Source organism: Myripristis murdjan, chromosome 17 (genome assembly GCF_902150065.1).
Source record: "Myripristis murdjan chromosome 17, fMyrMur1.1, whole genome shotgun sequence".
NCBI lineage: Eukaryota > Metazoa > Chordata > Actinopteri > Holocentriformes > Holocentridae > Myripristis > Myripristis murdjan.
The window spans coordinates 20,403,753-20,429,193 of NC_043996.1; the positions used below are offsets into that span (position 1 = coordinate 20,403,753).

Here is a 25,441-nt window from a genome sequence, read left to right on the forward strand (position 1 = left end):
GTGACACATCTCCAATTAAACTGTGGAGGCTGCTGCATTCCCCCCATAACTACCTCTTATACCTCCCCATAGACTTTCTGTCACACTGAGAGTGTGCGTATGAGAGAGTGAAAGAGAGTTAGTGAGTGAGAGAGAGAGAGAGAGAGAGAGAGAGAGAGAGAGAGAGAGAGAGAGAGAGAGAGAGAGAGAGAGAGATCACATCTTGCCTGCCAGCTATGATCACAATGTCATTTTCCCCTCAGTGGTTAGAACCCTCCTCTGAAAGGTGCCCTGAATTATAATTATCAAAATATTGAACAAGATAATCATCCTCTGAAATGATACTGTCACCTTACTGTTTGCCTTCCCATCATAGATCACACTGCATGGAGTAATGCTGTCTCCTGCCATCTTTCTCAATAATTCATTAACAACTACAGAGTAAATGTATGTTCATGGGCTACAAAGAAACTCCCTTGTTTTTTTCTGTCGCAGATGTTTTAACCATGTGGACTATCGAGCGACTAATCAGTACCACCACACAAATATCCATATTCAAGTCAGAATTCCATCACTGTTCAGTGTTTAATTTCTACATAAATGCCCATCAATTTAAATTTATGAGTGCTGAAAACAGATCTTTCATGAGAGATAGAGTCTCCTTGCCACCCCTTCATCCCCCCACCCAACGGCCCCAGACACAGTCACAGGAGGAGTGACTTTGTCCGACCCCAATACCGTCTGCGAGAGCGCAGCTGAGGGCAGCAGCTGCCAGGGAGGACTGGTGGGGGAGCGCCCAAAACGCCAGCTCTGCCAAGCGGAGGGGCCAAGGGGAGCCCCAGTGGCAGCTGGGAAGGGTGGGGCGGCCAGCTGTGGAGCAGCATGATGGTGGGGTGACTGGGAGATGCCACTAAACCTGAGCAGGGAGCATCCATACATACACAAATGCACACATAAGCACGTGGAAATGTTAATTCGCAAAGTCTGAAAGATCCACACACCTCTCCTGACTTTTCTTACAGCATAATCAAGCACCACATCCTTAGCACTCACTGACATCCGCACACACACTCACACTCATCATCAGCACCAAGGCAACCCAAGCAGTAGCCCTCTAACACCATCACCACTCTCCCATCACGTGCTTCGGCCACACATCTGGTGTACCATCTGTATCGCTCCCCCCAATGTGACAGGTAGTCCCTCTCCTTCTCTGGAGGGAGCAGAGAGGGAGAGAGGGACACGGAAGGTAATTTTGGGTGTAAATGTGCTCTGGACCTCTCTGGATGCATCTGGACAGAGCAGACATGCTGCTGAGCGGGGTAGGGTCATTATCAGTAGGAAACTGACTACCAGATAGCAGATGAAGACAAACAATTATATCATACTGTCAGATTGTGACAGCGCCGAGAGTGCACATAGTGATATTCTGATAGTTTTTAAGCATGAATGATTTTGCATGTTAAATCTGCTCAGAAATAAAAATCCTCAAACGCAGCAAATAAAACAAGCCAAAGTATATTAAAGATTTTTCCAATTTATTATAATGTACAGTTATACATTGCAATGACACAACTGTGACCACCATTTTGATGGGGCGTAGAATGAAAAATATTAAAACAGCCGTATAAACAATATCAGAGGCCAGTGTCAATTCCTCTTGTCTCTGTCACTGTACATATGGGATCAATAAAGTATGCACCATAAAACAGATATCAAGCCAGTGATATAAAACCGCACAACCAGTCTTTACTGTGAAATTAAGGAATCCATTTCAGAACATTATTTTCACATCTTATGTTACATATTTGATAGTAACAATCTTTATTATACACACACGACACTATTTGAATGACATCAACTTAGAAGTTTATTCAAGGGAAATATGTATTCCAGCATTTTCAAGACTAACAAAAAGTGAGAAATCTTTACTATAGCAAGTTTTATCTTTCCCATTCACCAGTTTGCAGTCAATGGACAAGATTTCCTCAATCCTGGAAAATGAGGCTGTAGAGAAAAATCAGATTGGCCTATAAATTTTGAGCAGTGTCTGCTCCATATTACCTCTCTGGCCATGTTTGTCCAGAAAGAGTAATGGCCATTTTTCTGATAGCAAATGTAATATGAGTTTCTGCTTATGATAGACACTGAAAAAATTATTTTATGATTTTCCGTTAAACATTTGAACACCAAATACAGCCTTCTTTAGATGCTTATTTGTTCTGTATTTTTTTCTTTTCAAGATTTTAAACATTTTCCAGAACAAATATTCTAGTTCCAGGTATTCTGTTTATATCTGTCCTTAAGGGAGTTTCTGTGCATCTCAATGAAGTCTTCATTTTTACTCAAAGCAGTCATACGGTGTACAAGTCACTGACGTAGCAGATCCAATATAACAGTTACACAATTCAACAAAGGAACAAACAAAAAAGGGGATTAAAAAAAAAAACACATTGTGCTGGATGGGATAGTCAAAAAAGATTTAAAAAAATACATTGACACATACACTTCAGGAAATAAACAACACAGCATTTAGTACTACTTTTCAAAGTCTTATACAAAGTTAGCTCCATCTAAAAAGCATAAAATACATTTTTACATCATCACATACTTTGACTGTCATGACATGTACCATGGCCTAGCAGGAACTTTGTTTGGTGCAATATCTCATCTCTAAGCCCCCACACATTTCCCTACTGCTGGCATTATTGCTTCTTATAGACGGGAAGCTGAAGGATAGAGAAGTAATGCACCACACCGGATTGAAATTCTGTACATTTAACTCATCTGTGATACCCAAAATTTTGTTTGCCCCTTTCACAATCTGCAATGCTAAAGGATAAGGCAGCTCTGTTTTCATTTTTTCTTTTTCTTTTAAGGCATTGCTGCTTTGAGACATACTGGACCAGAAGGTGAGTCATGTAATTTGACATTACACTGATTTTTGAGAATTTGGATAAATCACGTCCCACTGAGAAAAATGCAATTTCTGATGGAAATTTACAATATTTTAATAAATAAAAAAGAATCAATGGCATAATCAGGGGGTCCTTTGCACATTTGTAAGGTTCTTTTATAGGTTTATTTTTAATTTGTATTAATTTAATGGTTATATGTTGGCCCATGGCCTACAAAACCAGTTGTCCTCGGATAGGAGATAATCATTTCAACTTGATTAAAACAACAAAAAGTAATAATTTCATTGAATAATATCTTTACCACATGAAAGAGTACATCATAATATGTATTAAAAACTACAAACAATGTGTTTTGAACAATATTTACTATTATTTTGTGGTTGCTCAAAATGTGTCCCAGATAGTCGTCACCACCGTCAGATATATATTTAAAAAATAATAATAAAAAAAACTACAAGGTCAATTACATTTCTGAGGACCCCTTTTCAAACCTTTAGCTCTACTGCATGCTTCAAGACCACTCAGGCTCCTGTGAGTTTTCTATTTTCTCTTAAATCTCTTCATATTTTTGGACACTGCTACTGTCACAACCATAAATTGTCAACACCGTCACTTCTGTATAAAAAATATTAAATTAGATTATGGAATAAATGTATACTTTTTAAGAAGAGGTCTGATGCAGGTAGCAACAGGGCGAAAACAAGCTGGCTAATGTGAACAACTCATGCTTATCATGTGAAAGAGCAGGTTTTTGTCACCACCGTCAGACGTCACCACCGTCAGATTTTCTGTCTGACGGTGATGACTGAAGTCTGAAAAATGCTTATAACAGTGCTCAGGATTGTTATTTTTTGTACCAAATAGTTAAACAAAGTTGTTAAGCAAGAAGCCATTGACTTGAGTGGTATAAATTTTGGAAATGTATGTTTGAATGAGGCGACTGTCACCACCGTCAGATAAGTGTCACCACCGTCAGAGGCAGTTAAATTGGTTTTAAATGAATATGCTTACAATATGTTTCTTTGGTGCTGTTGAGTTATTAAAGTAATAGTCTCTTTAATACAAAAATGTTTTTCAAAAAAAAAAAAAAAAAAAACATTATGGTGACGGTGTTGACAAAAACAAAGTAGCCTAATAAATGGAAAAACCTATTTTATGAAAAAAATGCAAAATGAGGAGGTTGCACTGGTACATTGCTGAACAGCCAAGACCTTGGCCTATAATGATATACCTTCAGATTTTGTAATTTAACGCACTTTTTTTCCCAAAATTAAAACCTGTTTTATCCCAATTCCCAAGAATCAGTGATTATTGAGTCAATGTTCACAATAAAAAGAATACACTTTACAGGAAAGGACAAGAGCCCAAAGAGAGGGGAAACAGGGTAACGTGTCTTTTTATTATGCATGTGCGTGTGTGTACGTGTGTGTGTGTGTGTGTGTAAGTGTCTGAGAGTGTCTCAGTGAGCTGCAGCCATCATGTAAGTCTACTTAGCAGTTGACCAGAGGTCAAAGCTCAGACAGAGGTCAGAGCAAGGGCTGTGTGGGTTGCTGTGACCATCTCTCATTGCTGGTAATTTCCATACTGGCCCTGTAGAGAGAAGCGTGATGGACTTATCTTATTGACCTTTCATATCAACAAATACACAAAGGCAGAGTAAAATGCACAATTCTTAATAAAATGCAAACAAGAAACATCTGTGGTTTCAACCATATCATACTGCAAAACATGATTTACAACTTGGCTGCATTTGCTGGATTTGACCAGAAGGTGGCAGCATGGCCTCACAACTTGTGAGTTGTGAAATAGAACTTGACACCTCAGGTTTCTGCAGCAGCATGGCTGATGAAGATACTCCTTATTGACTACAAGATACGAAGTTTATGTGGTCTAAATTCAGTGTAAGAACAGCAATAGTCAATGTATTTCTAAACAGGGGTCGAAGTATGCGTTTGGTATTGCTCGAAAACACATTGGAAACAAATTTAGAAACTTGCATTTGAAAGAAACAATCAGTTAAACTGTTTAATGTAGAAAATGCTTTGATTTTGTATGAAATTTATCTCAAGCACATTGGCACACTCAGAAACCAGTGTTGTTTAAAACCACATAGAATAAGGACACACAACTAAAACATGTGATCTTTTTGCTGTTTCATTGCAGACTATGCATGCTGTGTTTTTGGACCTCATGGCTTACAATTCGACCCCTGGTTACAAAAAAAGAAAAAAAAAGAAAAAGAAAAACAAACAAAAAAAACAGAAAAAAGAAAAGAAAAAAGAAGAAAGATGGAAAAAGATCAAGACATAAAAGACAGAAGAAGAAGCATAACAAATGCAAAAAAAGGCTAGGTGGTCAAACGTCTAGATTGGACGTTGAGGTCTTCACAGCAACCATTACCTTTGCTTCTTACAGAGCTAGTCAGGGGTTCAAATCCCTGGGTCTTTATTTCCTCATGTGTCCCTGAATATTCAAAGATAAAGATATCAAAGTGTAGCTGTGGCCCCCACATAAGACCACAGGAAATACAGGGCAACATGTAGATCTCCCTTTGAACACTAGAGCAGTCTTTATCAAGTTTAAGGAGAGAATCTGCTTAAAGCCCTCATATTTCACTGGACTGGCATGCCATATTAGCCAGGACAGACTGATAATGTTCTCCCAAGACAGATGACTCAAAACTGGAGCTAAAATGTGAAAGACTACAGCTGAATTAAAAACATCAAACTGTTTTGGGAAGTACAGTTTAAACCCCCGAACATGATGACAGCATGCACAAGATACCCTGTACCATAACTACTTTCTAACTTTGCTGACACTGAACTCTGGCCTTATTAAGATCTACACAATTTAAGACTAAGTCCTGCAATAAACACCAAAAGGGACACACTAAGACCCACGTATGGACAAGTGCTGACGTCCGTCTAGTGCTGTGGACATACTGACCTGGTCATAGCCGTAAGGGCGCTGCTGCTGGCCTTGTGGAGGTCCAGGTTGAGGGGGGCGATAGGCCCCGTACTGCTGTCCCTGCCCCTGAGGATAGTTGGGATACTGTCCTGGGGCACTTTGGGAGGGGCCTAAGACAAAGATTGAGATTAGTTTAAAATTAGGTATGTGACTTCAGTAAATCTCAATGCATTTCGATTAATCAATATCACACAAGAGGGAGTTGTGTTATACTGAAAATCCGCACGGCTGTGATTTGGTCGTAGGCACAGGCACAGCTGAGGCCACAGGCCGAGCAGCAAAGATGATCGCAGCTGGTCTTAGAGATGTCTCAAGACAAATCTTAACCAAACTGAAGAGTCATTTCTGGAAAAATCAGTTTTGTTACTCAAATATACATTGAATGTAAATGTAAAGATAAGCAGTCTTTATTTGGTCACATGCTAAGGTCAGTTTTATGTAGGAATGTGGTTGTTTACTGATTCCAACAGACTCCTTTTGCTTACATAGCAGCTACTGCTGGAATAAATCTAACCAGGACTTTTTTTGTTGTTTTTAAACAGAACTTTGGACAGGTAAGTTCACAGATTTTTGTGAATTTCTCTCTACAGATGCTCAAGTGAAGAATCTGGTTTCTGTATGCATGTAAATGTAAAGGAAAGGAAGCATAAAGTGGGTTAAGTGCAGCACGTCAGTTTAAAGAAAGCATTAAATTCAGCGGTAGGCTTAAAGTTTGGCAACAGAAGAGCTTGATAAATTTTGACAAGAGAACAAATGATTGATGAATGAAATTTGAAAAAAATGTCTGTATAAATTAAGACCTACTAGATTCAAATTTAAGACTATTTAATGACTTTGAAGGCCCAACGTTGATAACACTGAATTTAAGAGATCTTAACACTTTAAAGACTTGCCTTGTCCAATCAGATTGCAACACCGGAACCGACTGTTGTATGAAATGCTACAGAGCACAGACAATACAAACTCTAGATTTGCACTTGGGATGGCTGCCTGAACCTGAAGAGGCCCATCTGTTCCTGTTGGGCCAGGTCAGGTTTGGACAGGACAGATATTGCAAGAGCATGGGCCAGACTGGGTCATATTTTTGTCCTTGGGTTTCAAATTTAAGTTTTTCCTTCTTATTTTAATTTTTAACCGTGATTGGATATGCATGTGTTAGCATGGATTGATGAAAGGATTTATTAAAGTGGCATTTAAATTTAATTTTAGACTGAGTTTTTTGATGAATTTCACTATAGCCTGATGTTAAATTTAGTTTTTCCATCTATCTATTTAAACTGGAAGGTTGCTGGCACTACATAGACTACACTTAATTAGTAGTCTAAAAGATACATTTTACAATATGAATGTCAGGTTTTATTGAGGCTCTATTGAGCTGGGGGTAGTTTGGTTCAGTCAAAATTTTCTCGGGCTTCAGTCACTGTTTTGAGTCAGTATTTGTTCTGGTTGGTGGGCTGGGTTGGAAAAAAAAAATTCTCAACCACATTTGGGTTGGATTCAAACTATCAGGCCTGATTCACGCGCTACCCTACATTCCATAACACCTCCATCAAAAGCATGTTCTGTGGCAACACAACAAAGTTTCACTTGTTAACCATTTCTGTTCTCCTACTTGTTAGCCGGAGAACTCGAGGCAATCATTGCCAGTTTACTATCACTAATGGCCTGCAATAAAAAAGCTGATGCATGACAGAAAGAACGGTGGCTCAGTCCGACTCAGACCCATTTGTTTAGGCTGGCTCCACATCACCCGGCTCAGTAATGAATGAGAATGAGCGAGTCAGGCTGGGGCCGGGGCGGTGCTTCCCTAATGCAAGGAGACATCAAGGAGATTCTGTTGGTCTTCATTAAAAGGAGCAAGCCTCATTAAAAATCACTTCATCAGCCCCCATATACTGTAGCCATGCGGGTGCTCTGAAGGGCCGAGCAAAGCCTGACTGGGGCTGAAGTCAAATGAGGCCCACGCAGCATCGTTAGGCGCTTGTAATGTCTGACGCTGGTGAGCATAACCTTGTGGGGGCCTGCGAGAGAAGCATGTGTGTGTGCCAGATGGATCCCACCTCACAGCCTCTGCCTCTGCGATAGCTCATTACTAACATGAGATAAAGGCCTCTGGCTCAGACAGAGAGGGTGAAGGATGGAAAGTTACAGGGAAAGATGGGATGAGGAAGAAAAAGAGCAAAGAGTTGCAGGAGCTTCCATACTTGTACACATGGCCCAGGGTCTATACCCATCAGCCAAAGCTCCTCTCCCACTCTCTGAGACCAGGGATGTCATATCAAACAGCTTCTGAAGCACCAGGAGGAATGCTAATGTAGTGCCAGCCACCACTACTGATTAAATTTCTATCTCTTCTACCAAGCTCCAATCCCCCAACCATTCATTAAGGTAGCCCTTTCATTCCTTGCTCTTGATGGTGTCTTGACATGCACTTGGCACAGTTACATTTCCAAGGGGCAGCAACCACTAACTCACTGTGGACTGGAGGCATGATTATTCAACAGTACGAGGCAGCCAAAGAGAGCAGATAGTGCCTCCTACAGGACAAATATGTGCCCACAGTTGAGGGGAAGGAAACTCACCATAGCCCTGCTGTTGTGGTGGGTAGCCCTGCTGACCTGGGTACTGCTGCTGAGGAGGGTAGCCCTGCTGCTGGGGAGGGCCTTGCTGGTACGCCTCCTGCTGCTGGCCATACTGGGCATTACCTTCAGGGGGCGACAACAGGCGCTGTGAGTAACCCACTAACATCCTCGGTGCAGCAGGAAAGCAGACATTTAAAAAGCAAATTTCAAAAACATATTATTTTGGAAGATTCATTTCCACCGTTTGTTGGATGGCTTCTTAGTTTAGCTCTTGAATATTCACACTTACAAAGCAAGAGGTGATGTAGAATCATAATGACAAACTGGCAGCAAAACAGGATACTATCCTGAGGAACTTTGGATGCACCTGTTGTTATTGCGACACAACCTTACCTGGCATGTATGCTGTGAAAAATAAATAGAATAGCATTATACAATAAAATATTGATCAAAAATGAGTTTGAGATAACACATAGCAGTGAAGAAATTAAAGGAAAAGGAGGGAAGCAAGTTTTGACCAGCACAACTTAGCAAACATTTACTGCTTTACCTCCTGTGAAAATGAAGTCTAAATTATTTCAAGTGTAAAGTGTAGGCTAAATTAATTAAAATGTACTTGAGCATTTTGTTTTTCAAATTTTGAAATACTACACTGTTGTTTATTAACATAAGTCATTCCTGAGATGCAAGTCAGTCAACTGTCACAAGAGTGCATGTGTATGGGAAGAGATACCTGCATGGTAGAAATGTGATGAATATAAGACCTAACAATGCTTTCTTCAGGATATGGTGGCTGTAAACTAATCATTATGATCTGTATCAACTCAACATAGAAAGAAAAATAAGTTAATACCTCCCATTCATACCAATTACATGAGGCAAAAAAAATAATCTTGATGGAAAAATATTAATTTTCAAAGTCCATGACATTAATGACTTCAAAGATGTGGTATCTTTGTGGTAGCTGTTTTCTGCAACATATTTCACATGTTTTAAAAAGTTCAAAGCCACTTTACAAATACATCCTTTATTTTAAGTGCTGTCTTAGAAGAAACTAGATTTTGAAAAGTAAAAGGAAGATAGTGTAGTCAGCAGACAAAAAAACAGCGGATGCAAATGTTAATTGGACAAAGACAGATAAAGGGAGTTGTTTATCATGAATCAATCCATCAATGTGGCCATTACTGTGATATTAAACCTTAAAATTCCTGCTAAAGTTCACCTAGCCAATCTCAATTAAATGTCTTTGTTGCACTAAGTTATAAATGAAATCCGCGCTGTTGGCTTCAGCTAAAACATGCTCCTTTTTATTAAAGATGATAAAATCTGATCTAAGGGCTGTTCCAGGATTCCTTGTTAGATCGGTACTAAACTATGGCACCAAAGAAAACTGCAGCTTTGTGAAGCTTCATTTTAAATACATTCTTATGAGATTCATGGTAGACTAATGCACGACTATTTGCCCAAGCTCTTTCTATCACTGCAAACAGGTGGAGTGGCTTGCACGACCTCAGGGAATGGCTCTGCAAGATTAAAATGAGTGGTATGACGTTTAATTCCAGTGTGAATGCTGACCTGGCTGTGGACTGCAGGAGTAGTGCACCATGGCATCTAAAGTGCATCCTACTTCATAATTAGAAACCTTTCCTTTCCTTCATTAGAGCCAGAAGACACTCGGGTTCCCCACAAAACAATGAATAAGCTGAACTGTTTGTGGTTTTGTCTAAAGTCCCCTTTCATCCTCCATTTTTCAACACAACTCCTCTGAGTGAATGATTTTTTTTTTCTTTTTTCTTTTTTTTTTTTTTATTTTCCAGGAGTGGTTGGAGGGTTCTCCTACCTTCTGAAGCTCCCTGTCCTGCGTGACTGTACTGGTCCCCATAGTAGTCTTCCTGCCCTGGGTACTGCTGAGGGGGTCCTACATACACATACACACAGCACACAACATACACACAAGTAGATTCAAGGTGTTGTTGGGATGACTGGTTCTGTGCAAGGGGAAGGGGAGGTGGGGATGGATTCCTTGCCACTAGGTCTCGTTAGAAAGCTTCCTTCTGGTCACTCGGCTAGCTTTTAGTTCTTGAGGCTTCAAAGTATATATTGATGCACCAAGAGTGTCCATGAGGAACAACAGAGAAGATAGTTAATATCTGAGGAGCGAGAGAGTTCAGAAATGCAGCAGGGTGGATTAAGGAGAGGACAGGTTGTAGCACTCTGTTTTCGACAGCTTGCCCACTCTGCTCAGAGTGGCATACCTTGCTGCGGGGGTCTGTATGGAGGCATTGGCCTCTGCCCCATGACGTGGTTCCCCTGGTTGACCTGGCCCATCATGCCCATGGGGTTCTGCTGCCCTTGGTAGTGCTGCCCACCGCCACCAGGAGGCATGTTATACTGCTGGGAGGGGGGCTGCTGGTGCATCATGGGGCCTGAGGGGAACCGGCACAGAGGACATGTTCATCAAATCCCCAATTACAGTCAGAACATGTTTTTTTCAAATTCATGTGAATGGTATACATGTGATGGGGAATTTACATTGACAAAGTGGGAACCTACAAATGGGCTGTTTTACCCTGGTTAGGCTGCATGTTCATGTTTGGCCGAGGGCCGTAGTTTCCCATGGGCTGGCCCTGGGTCATGTTCATTTGGCTCTGAGCTGGCATGCCCTGGGAGGAAGGGACGGCATGATTGTAGCCACCCATGGAGCTGTGGCTGCTGGGGGGTATATTCATGGAGCCACTGGGCATATTTGGAGGCTGGTTGGGGCCTGGACCGGGACCTTGCATGGGCATGTGATTAGGCCCTGGAAAACAACAGCAGAGGTGATTCATCCCTTTGCAAACCACTTACCTATTCAACACACATATGATGCTTAAAAATCATGATGGCAGTATTTCTATTTTTTAGATGTAATTCCATAAATGTTGGCTCTTTCAAAATGTATTTATAATCACTGTACGGTAAAATAATTAGAACGGTTTACTTATTTTGATTCAAAGCTGTGTTAATGTTTTGACAGAACATGGTGAAGCATATAAATTTGCAATCATAAAAACAAACAAAAGCACACACACTAAAACAAACCAACATGCAAAACAGAAAATAACCAGAATCACAGGGAAGAAGAGTCCAAGACCACCAGAGCTGGCAAACGGGTGACATCATCCTTCAGCAGAGCGACCTCCCTTGCAGGTCTGTGGTGTTGCTAGGCAACCCAAGTGAGACAGGGACCAAGGGAGAAGACGGGAATAGGGAAAAAGAGAGAAAGATGAGGAAAGGGAGTGGTAGAGGTGGGTCACTTACCAGGCATCTGTCCATTCATCTGATTCTGCATGTGTGGGGCTGGGGGGCCACCGCTGACCATACCCTCAGAGGGCATGTTGTGACCGTGGGGAGGCTGGGGGGGGGCTCCACTTTGGTTCATCCCACCAGGGCCCATGGGCATGTTCTGAGTGGGCGGCTGCAAGGCACACAGAGAACACAGAGACAAAAACACACATCAACTGTACCAGAAATGCCATCTGAGCCAATGCAAGCAAGAAAACACAGAGAGAAAAGAGCAGTTAAAGCCTGAGGTCAAACTATAAAATAATAAATCCATGTGTAGGTGTGATATACCTTAACAATTCAAGCACAATTAAGGAAGCAAAAGACATGTTTGGAGAAAAAAAAAAAATACATTTGCTATCACAAAATAAGTGGTCCTGCATGATGTTACAGCCTTCACCAAAGGGAGGGAATTTTATAAAAAAAGAATCTGAGTGAGATGAGTGCTTGCAGAGACTATAAAGATATAACAAAGGAAAAAAAATATATATAACATCAGTCATCCATTGATATGTGCCCCAGTTAGCAGATAATTGTTGGCTCCTTGCTGTTTCACATATGGTTGGGGAGTCAAACTTGTTAAGAGAACAAACTTCTTGATGAAGCCAAGTCTCTTTTTTGCAAACTATAGAGGCACAGTCCAAGCTTGTACAGGTTGTGCTTCCATCAGGAACATCCAAACAAGATGCAGTGTAATAATGAATTAGGTTTGGACTGTATACAGAGAATAATGAAAAGGAGAAATAATTCGAAACTACATAGACGTTTATAGAATACAGTACAATTATCCGATTGTGATTAAGGGGTAAAATGAGTTTCTCAAGTTTCCTATACTGACTTAAAAGTTCAGCACATTTAAATTCCTGAGCTGCATACTATTTACGAGTCCTTGTCAAAATCATGCTATCTGATTCATTGCCAAGTGTTGGCCTTGATCTGAAACAATGCCGACTTCAACATTTACTTACAACAAAAAATGTACACACAGAGTTACATACAGCTTGCTGCTCAAAAATGGCCAGCTGTAACAAATACTTACAGCAGGAAGAAGAGACTGCATGTTCTGATTGGAGTCTGCTATCGTGGCCAGGTAAACTAAATTTCTGTGCAGCATCTGCTGATACCTGGAAAAGGTGCAGGGTTATGAACACAAGCGTAGGATGCATCTGAACTTGAACAAAGACATCCCATGAGAAAATACAGTGACAAGTGATACTAAGATTTCCATAATGCCAGTAGACTAAGCAATTCCCAGACATGAGACATTATCTGAAACCAAAACAAAGAATACAACTGATTACATTACAGACAGGTCCAGACAGAAATAAGATTTCAGCACTTACTGTGAACACTCAGCTGTTTTGCCCTTGCTTTGGAAATCCATAATACACTGGATGAGCTGGTTGTTCTCATCAAGTAACTGAAGCAGGGTAGCAAAACACAGTGGTTAATTGGGAGTTTGTGTTATCGTTAATGAGTTAAAATTCAAAAGCATTGCCATAAAGTAATACAGTTTATTCTAGGATATTGGCTGGTCATCCCGCCCTGATTTGAGCACCATACTGGGGGAGGGGGAGGGAGAGGGAGAGGGAGAGGGGGGGTGGCGTTTTGAGAAGTGTGAGTATGCGTGTCAAGCTAACAAAAGACGCGTCTTGCTAACCGTTCCCAGCTAACAAAACCACAGGCCTTCATTCATTCGGGACATAAATCCACGTTAGTTGGGCAGATCGACTTCACATTCATCATCTACACACGCCGTGCTCACATCGGCGAGGTTCATATTCACCGCGCTTTGACCCTGCAACATTTTTCCCAATCTATTCACAGGAAGACTTGGATGGCCAATGCTACATTTGTTAGCCAAACGGCTAACAGCGGCTGCTGCCGTAGCCTCCATACTGTGATGCGCAAAAAAAGATGAATTACCTTTTGTATTCCAGCGGGGGTTATATCTCCTTTCCCACGCTGTCTGTGAGGTGCAAACGCCACCGACATGGTGATAGGCTATGAAACGAGGAAACTAAAGCGTATGTTTAGCTTTACGTTTATAGCGATCGCTGCTCCCGTTTGTCCGCCCACCAATGACGCGGTGGGCCGCGTTCTTTCTCTGGCTCCTGTTTAGCCCCTGCTCGGAGTCGGTGCTTGCCTAGCACCAGTTTGGAACCAGTTTGGAACCAGTTTGGCCCCTGCTTGGGCAGTGGAAAACCAAAAAACTGGTGCTAAATCAGGCACCGGCTCCGAATCAGCCCTGGTGGAAAAGGGGTATAAGTAACTAATAAGACACTTCACATTCGGTAGAACTCAGATCAGACAGCTTAGAATAGGATGCTATTTTGTGATGCAATGACCCACTGGGGGGATGCAACACGGCTGAAAACACAGATGGTCTTTTTTATTTAGTGTGTGAGACTACGCAAAGACACGACGTTGAATTATTTACATATAAAAATAATAATTTTCATACAATTACACACATTAACAGAAAAACATACATTTTGTTTTCACGGAATTACCCTCTTCCCCTTTTTTCGCATAATGGAACAGTCCAAACTCAATCCGAAAGGCCACGGGAAATGGACTGCTCTACAAAAAAGGGGACAGCATAGCCTCGTTATATCATAAATATATTTATGTCATATATAGGTAAATGACAGGCATTTCCAAGCATCTGATGATTGTACATTATATTAACTTTCATATACAGTATTAATAATTCATCACACACGGCTTTTGACGATCAGTAAAAAGTAACCGCATTCTGGGTGAAGCATACATTATATGCATTGACACAATTTTAATGTAAACCTTTAAATTCAGTATATTAAATAAAGAAATATAATATACACAGTTGATTAATTATGAGCTTTCTGTTTCTACAGTTTTCTTCTGGTAAACCTACTTTTGGTTTCACCCGACTCCAGAGGTCATGCGCATGCGCCAACGCAACACACGGCAGCATCCCAGGCTGAGTGGCTTGCTAACTAACTAGCTGAATCATCTGGTTGTTTTTTTTCCCCTTGTGATTGTTAAGTGTCTTGCGGCATAATGGCAGCAAGATATGACAGAGCTATCACTGTTTTCTCTCCCGATGGTCACCTTTTTCAGGTAGAATACGCACAAGAAGCCGTGAAGAAAGGCTCCACTGCGGTAAGTCCCAAAATGAAACTAATGCTAAAGCTAACGTTAGGCTAACAGTAGGGAACGGCGGTGTGGCTAGCGGCTAGCAAGCATTTTGTCGCTGTGTCACTCTGGTAGCACTTTCAGTTTCAACAAGCCAATAATTAGATAGATTTTTGAAGATAATTTGTGCTGATAGGTCAATTTACAGCATAACATTGCATCCAGTTTTTGTAAGCGCGAGTATAAATGTACGTTTTAAAAGAATTGCTCATCTTAGACAAAAACTAGCTTAATTACGCTGATTAAAACCGGCAAACCGGTAGTGAATTATTTTTCTTAACTTTTGCGACATTTTCCTAATAATTAGATAAACATCATAAGTTATCTACGAAAAACAATGCCAATTTGTAACTTTTAGGTTTCCTAGTTCCAGTTTGTATGTTGTACAACAGTGAAGTTGGCCCCTGTGCTGCTGCAGCAAGCGTAGCTAATGTGAAGCTAACTTGCATGCTAAGTTGAGGATTTTTGAACACTAATTATCAGAGTTAATGCATATACACTCACTGTTAACATTTCAACAGATAGGACATCTCATGCAACTTGAAACTGAACTATGAAAAAGAGTGTGTGAGGATAGTGAAAATGCTATAACTTTAGTGCAAGTAAATAGCTGGGTTTGAACCTGTGAAAGTGGGTGTGAGTGGGTATGAACCAGCGAATACTGTGGTATTGTAGTCCTCAATGTATGAAGTGCACTGGAAGTTGAATGTAGTGCTGATGTATTATGAATTTACATTAGGTGAACTTGTAGAGTATTCAGTATGTGACATAGGTTTAGTACTTGTTAGAGAGGTCACTGCTTAACTTAAAAGGGCCTCCTTATCTGTCCAGTAGTTTTAGAAGTTGTTATTTGCGACTTCTACCCGTTCATCCATAAGTAAATATCTGTCTACTTTGAATTCCCAGCCCTTGGGATTGAATCAGCGATCTTCTTCTTACTGATGTTAGTAGAAGTTGATTCAAACACTCTGTTTTATCCAGGTGGGGATAAGAGGTAAAGACATTGTGGTCCTCGGCGTTGAGAAGAAATCTGTAGCGAAGTTGCAGGAGGAAAGGACCGTCCGCAAGATATGTGCCCTTGATGAGCACGTCTGCATGGCATTTGCAGGTACCACAACAACCAAGCTGATATCAATCAATTAAAAAAAAAAAAAAAAAAAACATATACAACACAATCAATGAACAAGGGCATGAATTATGTAATACTGACTACACACGATGTTGTTGTGTAAGCACACTCTCTTGTGATACAGAAATTTTGACCTTGCCTTGGAATTTTGTAGCTGATATTTTATTGTGTATTTTTCTTACTTTGAATAACCATTTTACCAATTGTGATCTTTGCCAGGCCTGACAGCAGATGCCCGTATTGTGATCAACAGAGCTCGGGTTGAGTGCCAGAGCCACAGGCTAACTGTTGAGGACCCAGTCACAGTAGAATACATAACGCGCTACATCGCTACACTCAAACAGGTACTCATTGTTTAAATCGGTATGTCTGTTTCAAATCTGTTGGGTAAAAACCTCAGTTTCAGGTTTTGTGCCACAGTTCCTTGCTGCTTGTTGGCTGTTTTCTATGTTGGCTCTATGAGGATGTCCACTTATATCTGTCTGTATGTTGGTAATATTTGTAGCGCTACACTCAGAGCAATGGACGCAGGCCGTTTGGCATCTCTGCCTTAATTGTTGGCTTTGACTACGATGGGACCCCCAGGCTGTATCAGACAGACCCCTCAGGAACCTACCATGCCTGGAAGGTCAGTTACTTCGTATTTAACATGGTTCTTTGTGTTTTTTTTTTGTTTTTTTTTTGCAAATTTTCAACAAAGGAAAATAAATGTATCAAGTCATTTCTTATCAAAACTTTTTCAGGCAAATGCAATTGGACGCAGTGCAAAGACAGTGAGGGAGTTCCTGGAGAAGAATTACACAGACGAAGCCATTGCTGGTGACAATGAAGCAATCAAATTGGCCATCAAGGCTTTGCTTGAGGTAAGACCAAATTCAGTGTTTGCATGGGCAGTCTTTCTGTACATTTTGTACATCATGCATTGATAGGGCTGGGCGATAGGGACCAAACACATCTTTGACTGCATACCTCTATCGACATTTTGATGACATTATAGGATGACTGTTTTTGCTTCCAGAAGATATTAATGGTCATTCGAAATGTCGATATGATGAACAAGCAGGTAGAGACAAATGACAAAGTCATTACATCAGTCATCAATGAAAATTACATCCCTTTTCTGTAATGCATCTTTTAAAACTAGGAAAAGACAAAAATTACAATATCTAAAATCCTAGCTCTCAAGTCTCATATCACAATATCCAAATATCGCCCAGACCTATAGAATGACATGCTTTTTTGTTTTGGTTTTACTTTAAGTGCATAGTAAAAGGCTTGCACAGAGCACACTACTGCAGCACTAGCTATAGTTCATATAGGGATTATACTGTAATTTAACAATTACAAATCTGTTTTTATAGAGTTTGCATGCTTCTGTGGTGCTGCCTTTGGCGTGTATACTTCAGTTATTCTGACTGTTATTGTTTCAGATAATCATGACTTATTATTGTTGATGAAGCACAAGGCAGAATCTCGTCACTATTTTTTTGTTATCAATACGGCTTTTGCACACTTTTCTTGACATGTATGCAGGATAAGCATATCAACAAATGAAAAGGTCACGTGCAGTGTCCTGAATGAAGGCAGTTTGATTGAAACTAAGACACATTTCAGTCCTACAGCCTCTATCAAATGGCCAATTCAGGACTGCAGGATTATAAACATGTGGGGAAAAAATATCCTGAAAATGAGGACTTGGTGCCGGATCTTGTCATTCACTGACTGGGTTATATTTTCTGACTGTCAATAAATGATTACTATCTGCATTATTAAATTATTACTGATTATAATCTTAACTAACTGCAGGAGTGTATGACTATCAGCAATTTTTTAAATATATATCCAAATTATTGCATAGCCTGATTTTTTTTTTTTTTTTTTTTTTTTTTTTTCCTCTTTTCAACAGGTCGTCCAGTCAGGAGGAAAAAATATTGAACTTGCTGTTATCAGGCGAAATCAGCCCCTGAAGGTATTCATACCCCAGTTTTACTTTGGCTTTTATGTTTCATTCCTTTTCTTAATGGCTGAATAATCAACTGTAAACTATGTGTACCATGTAGACCGTGTGTTCACCAAATCAGTGTTGTTGACAGTGGTGATGAAATTCAGCTGGTCTCCATTGCCACAACTACACAATTATTGTCATGTGCTTATTAATAATTGCTTTTCTTGGCTGTTCGCAGATATTGGAGTCTAAAGAAATTGAGACACTGGTGGCTGAAATTGAGAAGGAGAAGGAAGAGGAGGCCGAGAAGAAGAAGCAGAAAAAATCCACTTAAAGCAGTTAATCAAAACAGTTTTTCTTTATTGCACTTGGAGGAAGACAGCATATTTGGGTTGCAAATTTTAGTAAGGTTCAGAGAGTTTACGGTTCTAATGACAACTTTTATTTCAATGTAGACTGAATCATAACTTGATATCCATGTTGTGTTGCTCAAAACTGTGCACACATTTCTGAGTGATATTGGCTGCAAAGAATAAGCAGTCAAATTATATCACTGTCACCTGATGAATTACTGACTGATGTGCACATTGAGGAAGGCACGTAGATGTCAAGTTAGGGTTCAGCCCTCAGACTATGTGTGGTTCCAGGATTTTTTGTATCTCCTTCAATAACCTGCTTTAATGGTGATGGATTAGCAGTGTTGAAATAAACTAGTTGTAACATTTTGAATCGTAATGATCCATATACTAAATAAAAGTTCCCTTGTTTGTACCATCTTGGCGTGTTATTAACAAAACTGCATTTTAAGCAACTTCCATTTTATGTTAGATGATGGATATACTTTGGCATATCTAAAGGCTTTGATGCGATAGTTTCTACCAACAGTGCTATTAATAATGAGTCATTACTAGTAATGGGCTAACCAATTTCTTCAAAGTTAAAATGGGGGGGGCTGTAAAAACAGCAAAAGTACTGATGTCTTACTGATTTTTTCTTTTTCTTTTATTGATTATCCTACTGCAATGGCAAGCACTGCGATATAAAGATAACTACAGTTTAAAACTCCACCAGAGGCAGTATTGTGAGTGTCCATAAAGTGCAATGTTTTCATTTATCAGCATTCTGTGGCACAGACCTGGAATTGAAAAAGGAAAAAGTAGCTCGGATTGCTTTATAGAGTGCTCACCTCTCCCTCAGTCATTTAAAACAAATTAGTGATGAGCGAAAGGAGTGTCTAATGGTGGCCCAACGAGACCCCTTTTTGCCTCTCTTTCCTTTTATTTCACCCTAAATTCGCTTATCAAGCAACCGCTGCTCTGAATTCTCAACGACACAATTATGGCCGGCGGTGTGGTAGGGCTGCTTAATGGGATCCTGGCCTCAGACCCCAGTGGGAACTTTCAGTGACTTTAATCTGGAGCCCTTTGAAAAGTTGTGCCGTGCTGTGCTGAAGAGCCCCCGGGGGGTCCCTCTGACTCTCACCAAAGACATAATGGTGAATGGTAAAGTCCTTCATTTAGAGTCATCTCCCCAAGCCAGGATTTCCTGAGTGGGTGCCCTGGCTGTCTTGGCTAGAGCAATTGCACTTTGTCTGCAATTTGTCTTGTTTGTGAGTCTTACAAGTTGGACTGTTGGCTCATGTCAGAAGATCAATTAAGCTGTGATGTTGTTTTCTATATATGATGCAAGTAAAACCTGGGAAGGAAATAAAACATGAAAGCAAGTTTTATAGGATTTATATGGCTGCTTTTACTGTTAGCTGTTTAGGAATCCACACACTAATTGCAACTCACTGACTGCATGTATTTTAAATCAATCAGGCAGATGTCTGTTCTGTCACAGCCATTTCTTTTGGGATGCTTAGGGTACAGACAGAGAGACCCTGAATTCAAATGATGACAAAACAAGGTATGTCTAAACTTTAGAAAGTTTATTCTGGCTAATCCTCTGTAGCCACAGAGGTTATCTGATCCATCTTGTCAATAGAGCAAGAGCAGCTTATTCTGTGCTGCTGCTGAGTCTCCTAGTCTTTTGAACTGCTTGTGGGAAGAGTTTTTCTTTTCTTTCTTTTTTTGCCAGCGTTGTTGTTGCCCATAATCAGCGCTACTGTGCCTCAGGACAAAGTCCATCTCTCTCATCGCTGGCTGCTGCTCATCATTAATGCAGAAAATAATGGCTCCACCAGAGGTCATCGACGGAGGAACGAGGCCTGAGGACATGTACTCTCCAAGCAAGAATGCACACTGCTGCAGGCTGTCGACTGAGTGCATTGTTTGTATGCACAAACACACACACACTCACACACTCACACAGACAGCTCACAGGCCAGTTGCACATACACATAGAAGACTCTATATTAATGTGTACACACAACAGATTTTTTTTAACAGTATGCACAAATGTCTTTTTCTCTCTCTTGATCAGTCATGCGCACACACAGACACTTAAGGCAAAGTGTGTTCTTATGTTGTATAGTCAATAGAATACAAATACTGGGAGAAGGGACTGTATGTGCTTATGTGTGGTTTGGCCATATAACACTGATTGTATGACTTTTGTCCAGAAACATCCATTACCCTGCTGCTCTTGAGCTGATTTCCAATTCATAGGCAGATTTCACTTTGAGGAGCTACATTTTTGTCATTGTAATGTGCCTCCCTGTGGCCATATTTCAAAGTAGGCCCCTCTTGGGATGTTTAAAATTTGTCAGTGCAAAATGTCCTCAGGTCTAAATAAGATAATCGCTTCAAGGGCAAAAACACACAGACACTGACATCCCTGGGGAGCTTAGGTTACATTACTATTCTGTTAAAGAGTGTTTTACCACTGCTGAGATTAGTTAAGGTTGTATCACCTTCTACCAGCAGGGCGCAGTGTTGCATAAAAGCAGAGTTGTCATCATATCGGTTACACTTTCATCTCACTTTTTGTCCTACAGATTGACAGTGTGACTCCTCTAGCTAACAGCAAACAGAATCTACTGGCCACTGACATGTTTTTGTCTCTGTGCTTTAGCGCATGGCCTCAAAGGGTCTCTGAACAATGGAATTACCAAGGGAGAGTTGTTTTGCTTAAAATTGTCAGATGAAAAAGCAACATCGCTTGTGTCCTCGAGCGATGGCCAAGCTGTCAAAGTGTGTTGGGTCATAAAAGGCTACATTCTCGACACTGTCCCTTTTCTGCTTGTCACATGTTGACAGTTATACACACGCCATTATCTGGGTTTAGCTGATCTGCTGGCCTCTGCTCATGCCCTACAGGATGCTGCAGTATGAAGCAAAGTTTGGTTTACATATACATAAGCAATCAAAATATGCTCTCCTTTAACTTGTAGCTCTAGGGATACATTTTGTATATCTTTCTATTATCTCATATCAGACATCGCATCTTTTGCAAGCTGTCTTACATCTCCATTCTCTCTCTCTCTCTCTCTCTCTCTCTCCCTCCCTCCTGCACAGATGCATGCACACAACCCAGTACATCTTGATTTTTGACTATTGCTTCTTGAACACACCCTCAACAACTATCACCATCACACAGAGCAACATATACAGTTGAGTAATAGATACAGCCGACAGCTTTTGCTGCCGTTTACCTTTGTGTCCTCTGAATGGTGCTGGAATACTAACAGTTTGTGTGAAGGGACTAAAAGGATGGTTTTGAGTTACCCCTCAAGAGTCACCTGTCAGGGGTTTTGTCTCACAGAAGAATACAAGTGCATCCTCTTCTAATTGAAAGTGGATACCACTGAGCCAGATACAGAGAAAGGGATGGGGGAAAAGCAGGAGAGACATGGAAGGAGAGGGAGCAAAATGAGAGAAGAAAGAAGGGGAGAGAGGCAAAAAGGAGCAGACAGAGCTAAAATAAACAATTCCCAGGATGCTGCAGGCCAGAAGCAAATGGCCCGGGGGTCCATGGCCTCTCAGGGCCATGGCAGAAGCCAGTCACACACATCACATAGCATTACTCGGGATGGGGTTACAGGAAAATGTCAGCCGACGCATAAGGAGGAACCATCGGCCCATAGGATAATTCGATTGCCTGAGGGAGGTGCAATCTTGCATTCCCACGATTCCTCTCTTTCCACCCACACCCTCTTTTCATTGTATTTTTGAATCCATTTTTCCCTTCCTTCTTGTTATTTAATGTTTTCAGCGGTATTGTTTGCTCCGGTAACCAAGCAAAGTTATTAATGTATCACTGTAACGACGGGGGCTGTTACCATTTTCTCTGCGAGCCTCCTGCTCTCTCCCCATGGGAATTTTATGGGCCATTGGTTTGTGGTGTGGACGCTGATATCTTGATTTAAAGCCTGATTTTTTGTCAGAAGCCTCTCCAAGCTTACACATATGCTCCCCCACAAGGATGTGGGTTACATGTCATAACACTGGTCATGCAACAAATCTTGTCCCTCCCAGTCACGCTCTAATGGCAGACCTGTAGTCAAGATGGAATGAATGGAAATATGAACCAAATCATGGCAAGCATCTGTTTATGTAAAGGAATATATTTGTGGTTTCTCTGTTCTTAGATGCATTGCATTGTATAAAAGTGGCTGCTACTTTGCTACTGCATTTAATAACACAGTATTTAAAGCTTGGGATTAATGTGTGTGTGTGTTCACATGCTTATATGCATGTATGCCTGAGATAAAGACAGAGAGAAGGAGGGAGAGAGGAAAAGAAAAGAGACTGAGAGAGAGAGAGAGTTCAGTGCAGATATCTGAGTGCGTCTGACAGAGAGGACAGCCCTGCAGGCAGGTCCCAGCCCTTCAGCACCGAAAATGACACATGACTGCTTTGACTTTTGTCATCCCCTGTCTCCCTCCGCCCCCAAACCCTGCAATGTACAGACAGCCTCCAACAAACACTGAGGATAGCATAGACACACACACACACACACACACACACTCAAAGCCACACAGTCACACACTGTATACTGCTTAGATTACATTATCTTTATCCTCGGGACATGAACCCTCCTTGTTGGATGACATTTGGGCTTGTGCAGCACTAAGGTTACCTTTTTTTTTGCCCCTGAGTTAAAGATGCCTGTCTGCAGCATGCATTTGAAATGAAGGACGGAAAAAAAAAATCAGATGAGAAAGATTTCCAAAAGCACTTTGATCAGAGGCATCAACAGTCACGCACAAACTTGTTAAGCAGTATGTAAATTTGGGCTGATACTGAATAAAGTTGCCAGAATGGCATGAATCCATTGTGCTGCGATGATCAAAATAAAAGAGGGCTTCATACGCTGGAGGGCAAGAAAGTCACAGACATGAAGGTTTTTTTCCTCTCTCTTTTTTTCTACAAAGGGGCTGATGGGATGCAGAGAGGAGAGAAGGAGGGGAGGGAAATGAAAGATAGGGGAAAGCCTGGAAGGATCTCAATCTAAATTAGCCGAATAGAAGGAAGGCTGTGCTGAGTGAGACATATAATTAAAACCAAAGTGATGAAAACATCAGCATTCATTCAGTCACTCGCCAGATGAATTTCTGAAATTGCTATTGAGATGATCTGAAGATGTTTCTAAGCTAAAGGTGAATCTATCTTATTGTTAAAGCAAAGCAGCGCCATCTCCCATTTAGTCTTTATTGGGCTTTTCCCTCGCCATCTCGCTTAGCCTGCCTCCTCACTCCGTTTCTTTCTTTCCCCCACCTCTCACATTCTCTTTCTCTCTGTCTGACACTCTGAGATGAATAGCTGCTGTCACTGAGACTCTTGTAGCCTGTCAGCTTTTAAACAAACAGTTAGCAAAAGGATCACTTTCACAGGAAACCTCCGAGTCTGTGGTGAGGTCATCAGCTCGCCCCCGCTTGGTCCTGCCCATACAGGAAAACCCGCCCCTCAGAAGTGGTGAGGAGTATGACCTCGCACATGGACCGGTCACACCTCATCACAGCGTATATCCACGACACAAATGGCACTTTAAATTGTTGTATTCATTCAGTTCTTTTGGCAGCTTAACACTGATATTTACTGTTGAATATTTTTGCCACTTTCACCGCTCCATGAGATATTATTTGTCTTGACAGCCTGTGTAGTTTCTAGCCAAAATGTCTTTTACCCCTCCTGCAGTAAGGTGTCCCTCCAGTAAATCTGTCCTCCTGACAACAAATGTCCCCACACTAAAAAAAGGCCCCTCAAAAACAAGCTTGACTTTTGTGAGAAAAAATGCCCCCTCAGGTGTGTTCCCTCTCGCTCTTCCTCTCTGCACCTGCACTGAGTCTCTCATGTCCTCCGTGTGTCTCTCCACACAATGGAGACAGTGCATCGCCTCTGGCACCTCTCTCCAGCTGAGAGCCACCTCTCTCCAGAGGACAGGAGAGGAAAACTGCCAGCACTAACAACTGATCCTGGCAGATAAAGGAGCAGATAGGCGAGGAGAGAATGCCTTGGCCAATACTCACCTGGCCTGTGTCACTGTGACTGATGGCATAGCTACTTCCTTTAGCTTTGAGAGTATGGCGAACATGGTGATGATGATGATGAGCAAAACATTTTAACAAATTCATTCAGTCTCCTTCTTAAAATCTTGTTTTTCTTAAAACAAGTGAAATAATCTACCAGTGGGATGAGTTAATCCCACTTGTTTCCACTGTAGCTTTACTTGTTTCACGAATTTTCCTGGAAATAAGTATAAATATGTTGAAACAAGGCAGAATAAGGCAGATCAGCCCCACCTATATCAAGAAAATGACACTTTATTCAAGAAAATTCTGGAAACAAGTCGATTAGCATTGGAAATAAGTGGGATTATCTCATCCCACAGGCAGATTTTTTTTTTCACTTGTTTGAAGACAAACATGATTTTAATATCATGAGACTAAATGCTCAATACTTGTCAAAATGGAGATTTTTCAGTGCATGACAGGCTGCACAGATGTTTTGTACAGTACAGTGCTGGGGAAACCTCTTTATATTACACACAAAGTCAACGCTGGCCTGGTTTGTGACCTAAACTGTATCAGTCACCATCAATCATATCAGCTGGGCCACAAACACTGGGCTGTTTAGGCTTTTTTAATGTGCTGTAATGTAGTAGTGCCAGGCTGGATGACCCAGCACCAGATCAGTGTACCACTCACACTCCTGAGGGCAGTTGCATGGAACAGCAGTTAGGCGAGACGGCGGTCGCAGGTCGCCCAGGCCAGGCCACAGCTGGGAACCCCCGGGCCACAATGTCGACCTGATGTGATTAAGTGTACATCCAGCTGCATGGAGGGATAATAGATAGAAGTAGTCTTACACCTGGAGAGGGGATTTTACTGATGCAAACCATGTTTTCTCTCAGATTTCAGAGTGGGGGGAAAAAAATGCAAGGAAAATTTTACATTTTACTCTTTTATGTGAACTGGCTTGGACTGATTTGCATTCACCCTGTTTTTCCCTTAATTTCTCTCACTGATCCAATC

At 41.1% G+C, this 25,441-nt stretch overlaps 2 protein-coding genes across 5 annotated transcripts; one reads left to right on the top strand and one right to left on the bottom strand.

Annotated features, from left to right (window-relative positions):
• Positions 1-4,277: 4,277 nt before the first annotated feature.
• ss18 (SS18 subunit of BAF chromatin remodeling complex) lies at positions 4,278-14,114 on the bottom strand. Of its 4 annotated transcripts, XM_030073694.1 has the most exons (12): positions 14,037-14,108; positions 13,697-13,801; positions 13,114-13,190; positions 12,810-12,894; positions 11,747-11,903; positions 11,016-11,246; positions 10,702-10,872; positions 10,287-10,364; positions 8,447-8,569; positions 5,844-5,974; positions 5,298-5,360; positions 4,278-4,487 (listed from the first exon to the last, which is right to left on the bottom strand). In XM_030073694.1, exons 2-11 carry the CDS (start codon positions 13,763-13,765, stop codon positions 5,343-5,345), a joined length of 1,140 nt encoding a protein of 379 aa, XP_029929554.1. In that variant the 5' UTR covers positions 13,766-13,801; positions 14,037-14,108; the 3' UTR covers positions 4,278-4,487; positions 5,298-5,342. The 4 variants fall into 4 exon arrangements, with proteins under 4 accessions (XP_029929554.1, XP_029929553.1, XP_029929552.1 ...); XM_030073693.1 differs by lacking the exon at positions 5,298-5,360 and having other exon boundaries at positions 14,041-14,114; XM_030073692.1 differs by lacking the exon at positions 5,298-5,360.
• Positions 14,115-14,695: 581 nt separating this feature from the next.
• On the top strand, positions 14,696-18,798 carry psma8 (proteasome 20S subunit alpha 8). The gene is made up of 7 exons (XM_030073696.1): positions 14,696-14,917; positions 15,932-16,058; positions 16,299-16,423; positions 16,585-16,707; positions 16,823-16,942; positions 17,986-18,048; positions 18,263-18,798. The coding sequence occupies exons 1-7, from the start codon at positions 14,816-14,818 to the stop codon at positions 18,356-18,358; spliced, it is 756 nt and encodes a 251-aa protein (XP_029929556.1). The 5' UTR covers positions 14,696-14,815; the 3' UTR covers positions 18,359-18,798.
• Positions 18,799-25,441: the final 6,643 nt, after the last annotated feature.

Excerpts from the sequence above, each read along its gene's own strand:
- ss18 (XM_030073693.1), bottom strand. The coding sequence starts at position 13,765 with ATGTCGGTGGCGTTTGCACCTCACAGACAGCGTGGGAAAGGAGATATA. Across the intron at positions 11,904-12,809 it reads TGCAGTCTCTTCTTCCTGCT|CCGCCCACTCAGAACATGCC; the intron begins GTAAGTATTTGT and ends TGTGCCTTGCAG. Across the intron at positions 8,570-10,286 it reads AGGACAGGGAGCTTCAGAAG|GTAATGCCCAGTATGGCCAG; the intron begins GTAGGAGAACCC and ends CGCCCCCTGAAG.
- psma8 (XM_030073696.1), top strand. The coding sequence starts at position 14,816 with ATGGCAGCAAGATATGACAGAGCTATCACTGTTTTCTCTCCCGATGGT. Across the intron at positions 16,424-16,584 it reads ACATCGCTACACTCAAACAG|CGCTACACTCAGAGCAATGG; the intron begins GTACTCATTGTT and ends TAATATTTGTAG. Across the intron at positions 16,943-17,985 it reads CCATCAAGGCTTTGCTTGAG|GTCGTCCAGTCAGGAGGAAA; the intron begins GTAAGACCAAAT and ends TCTTTTCAACAG.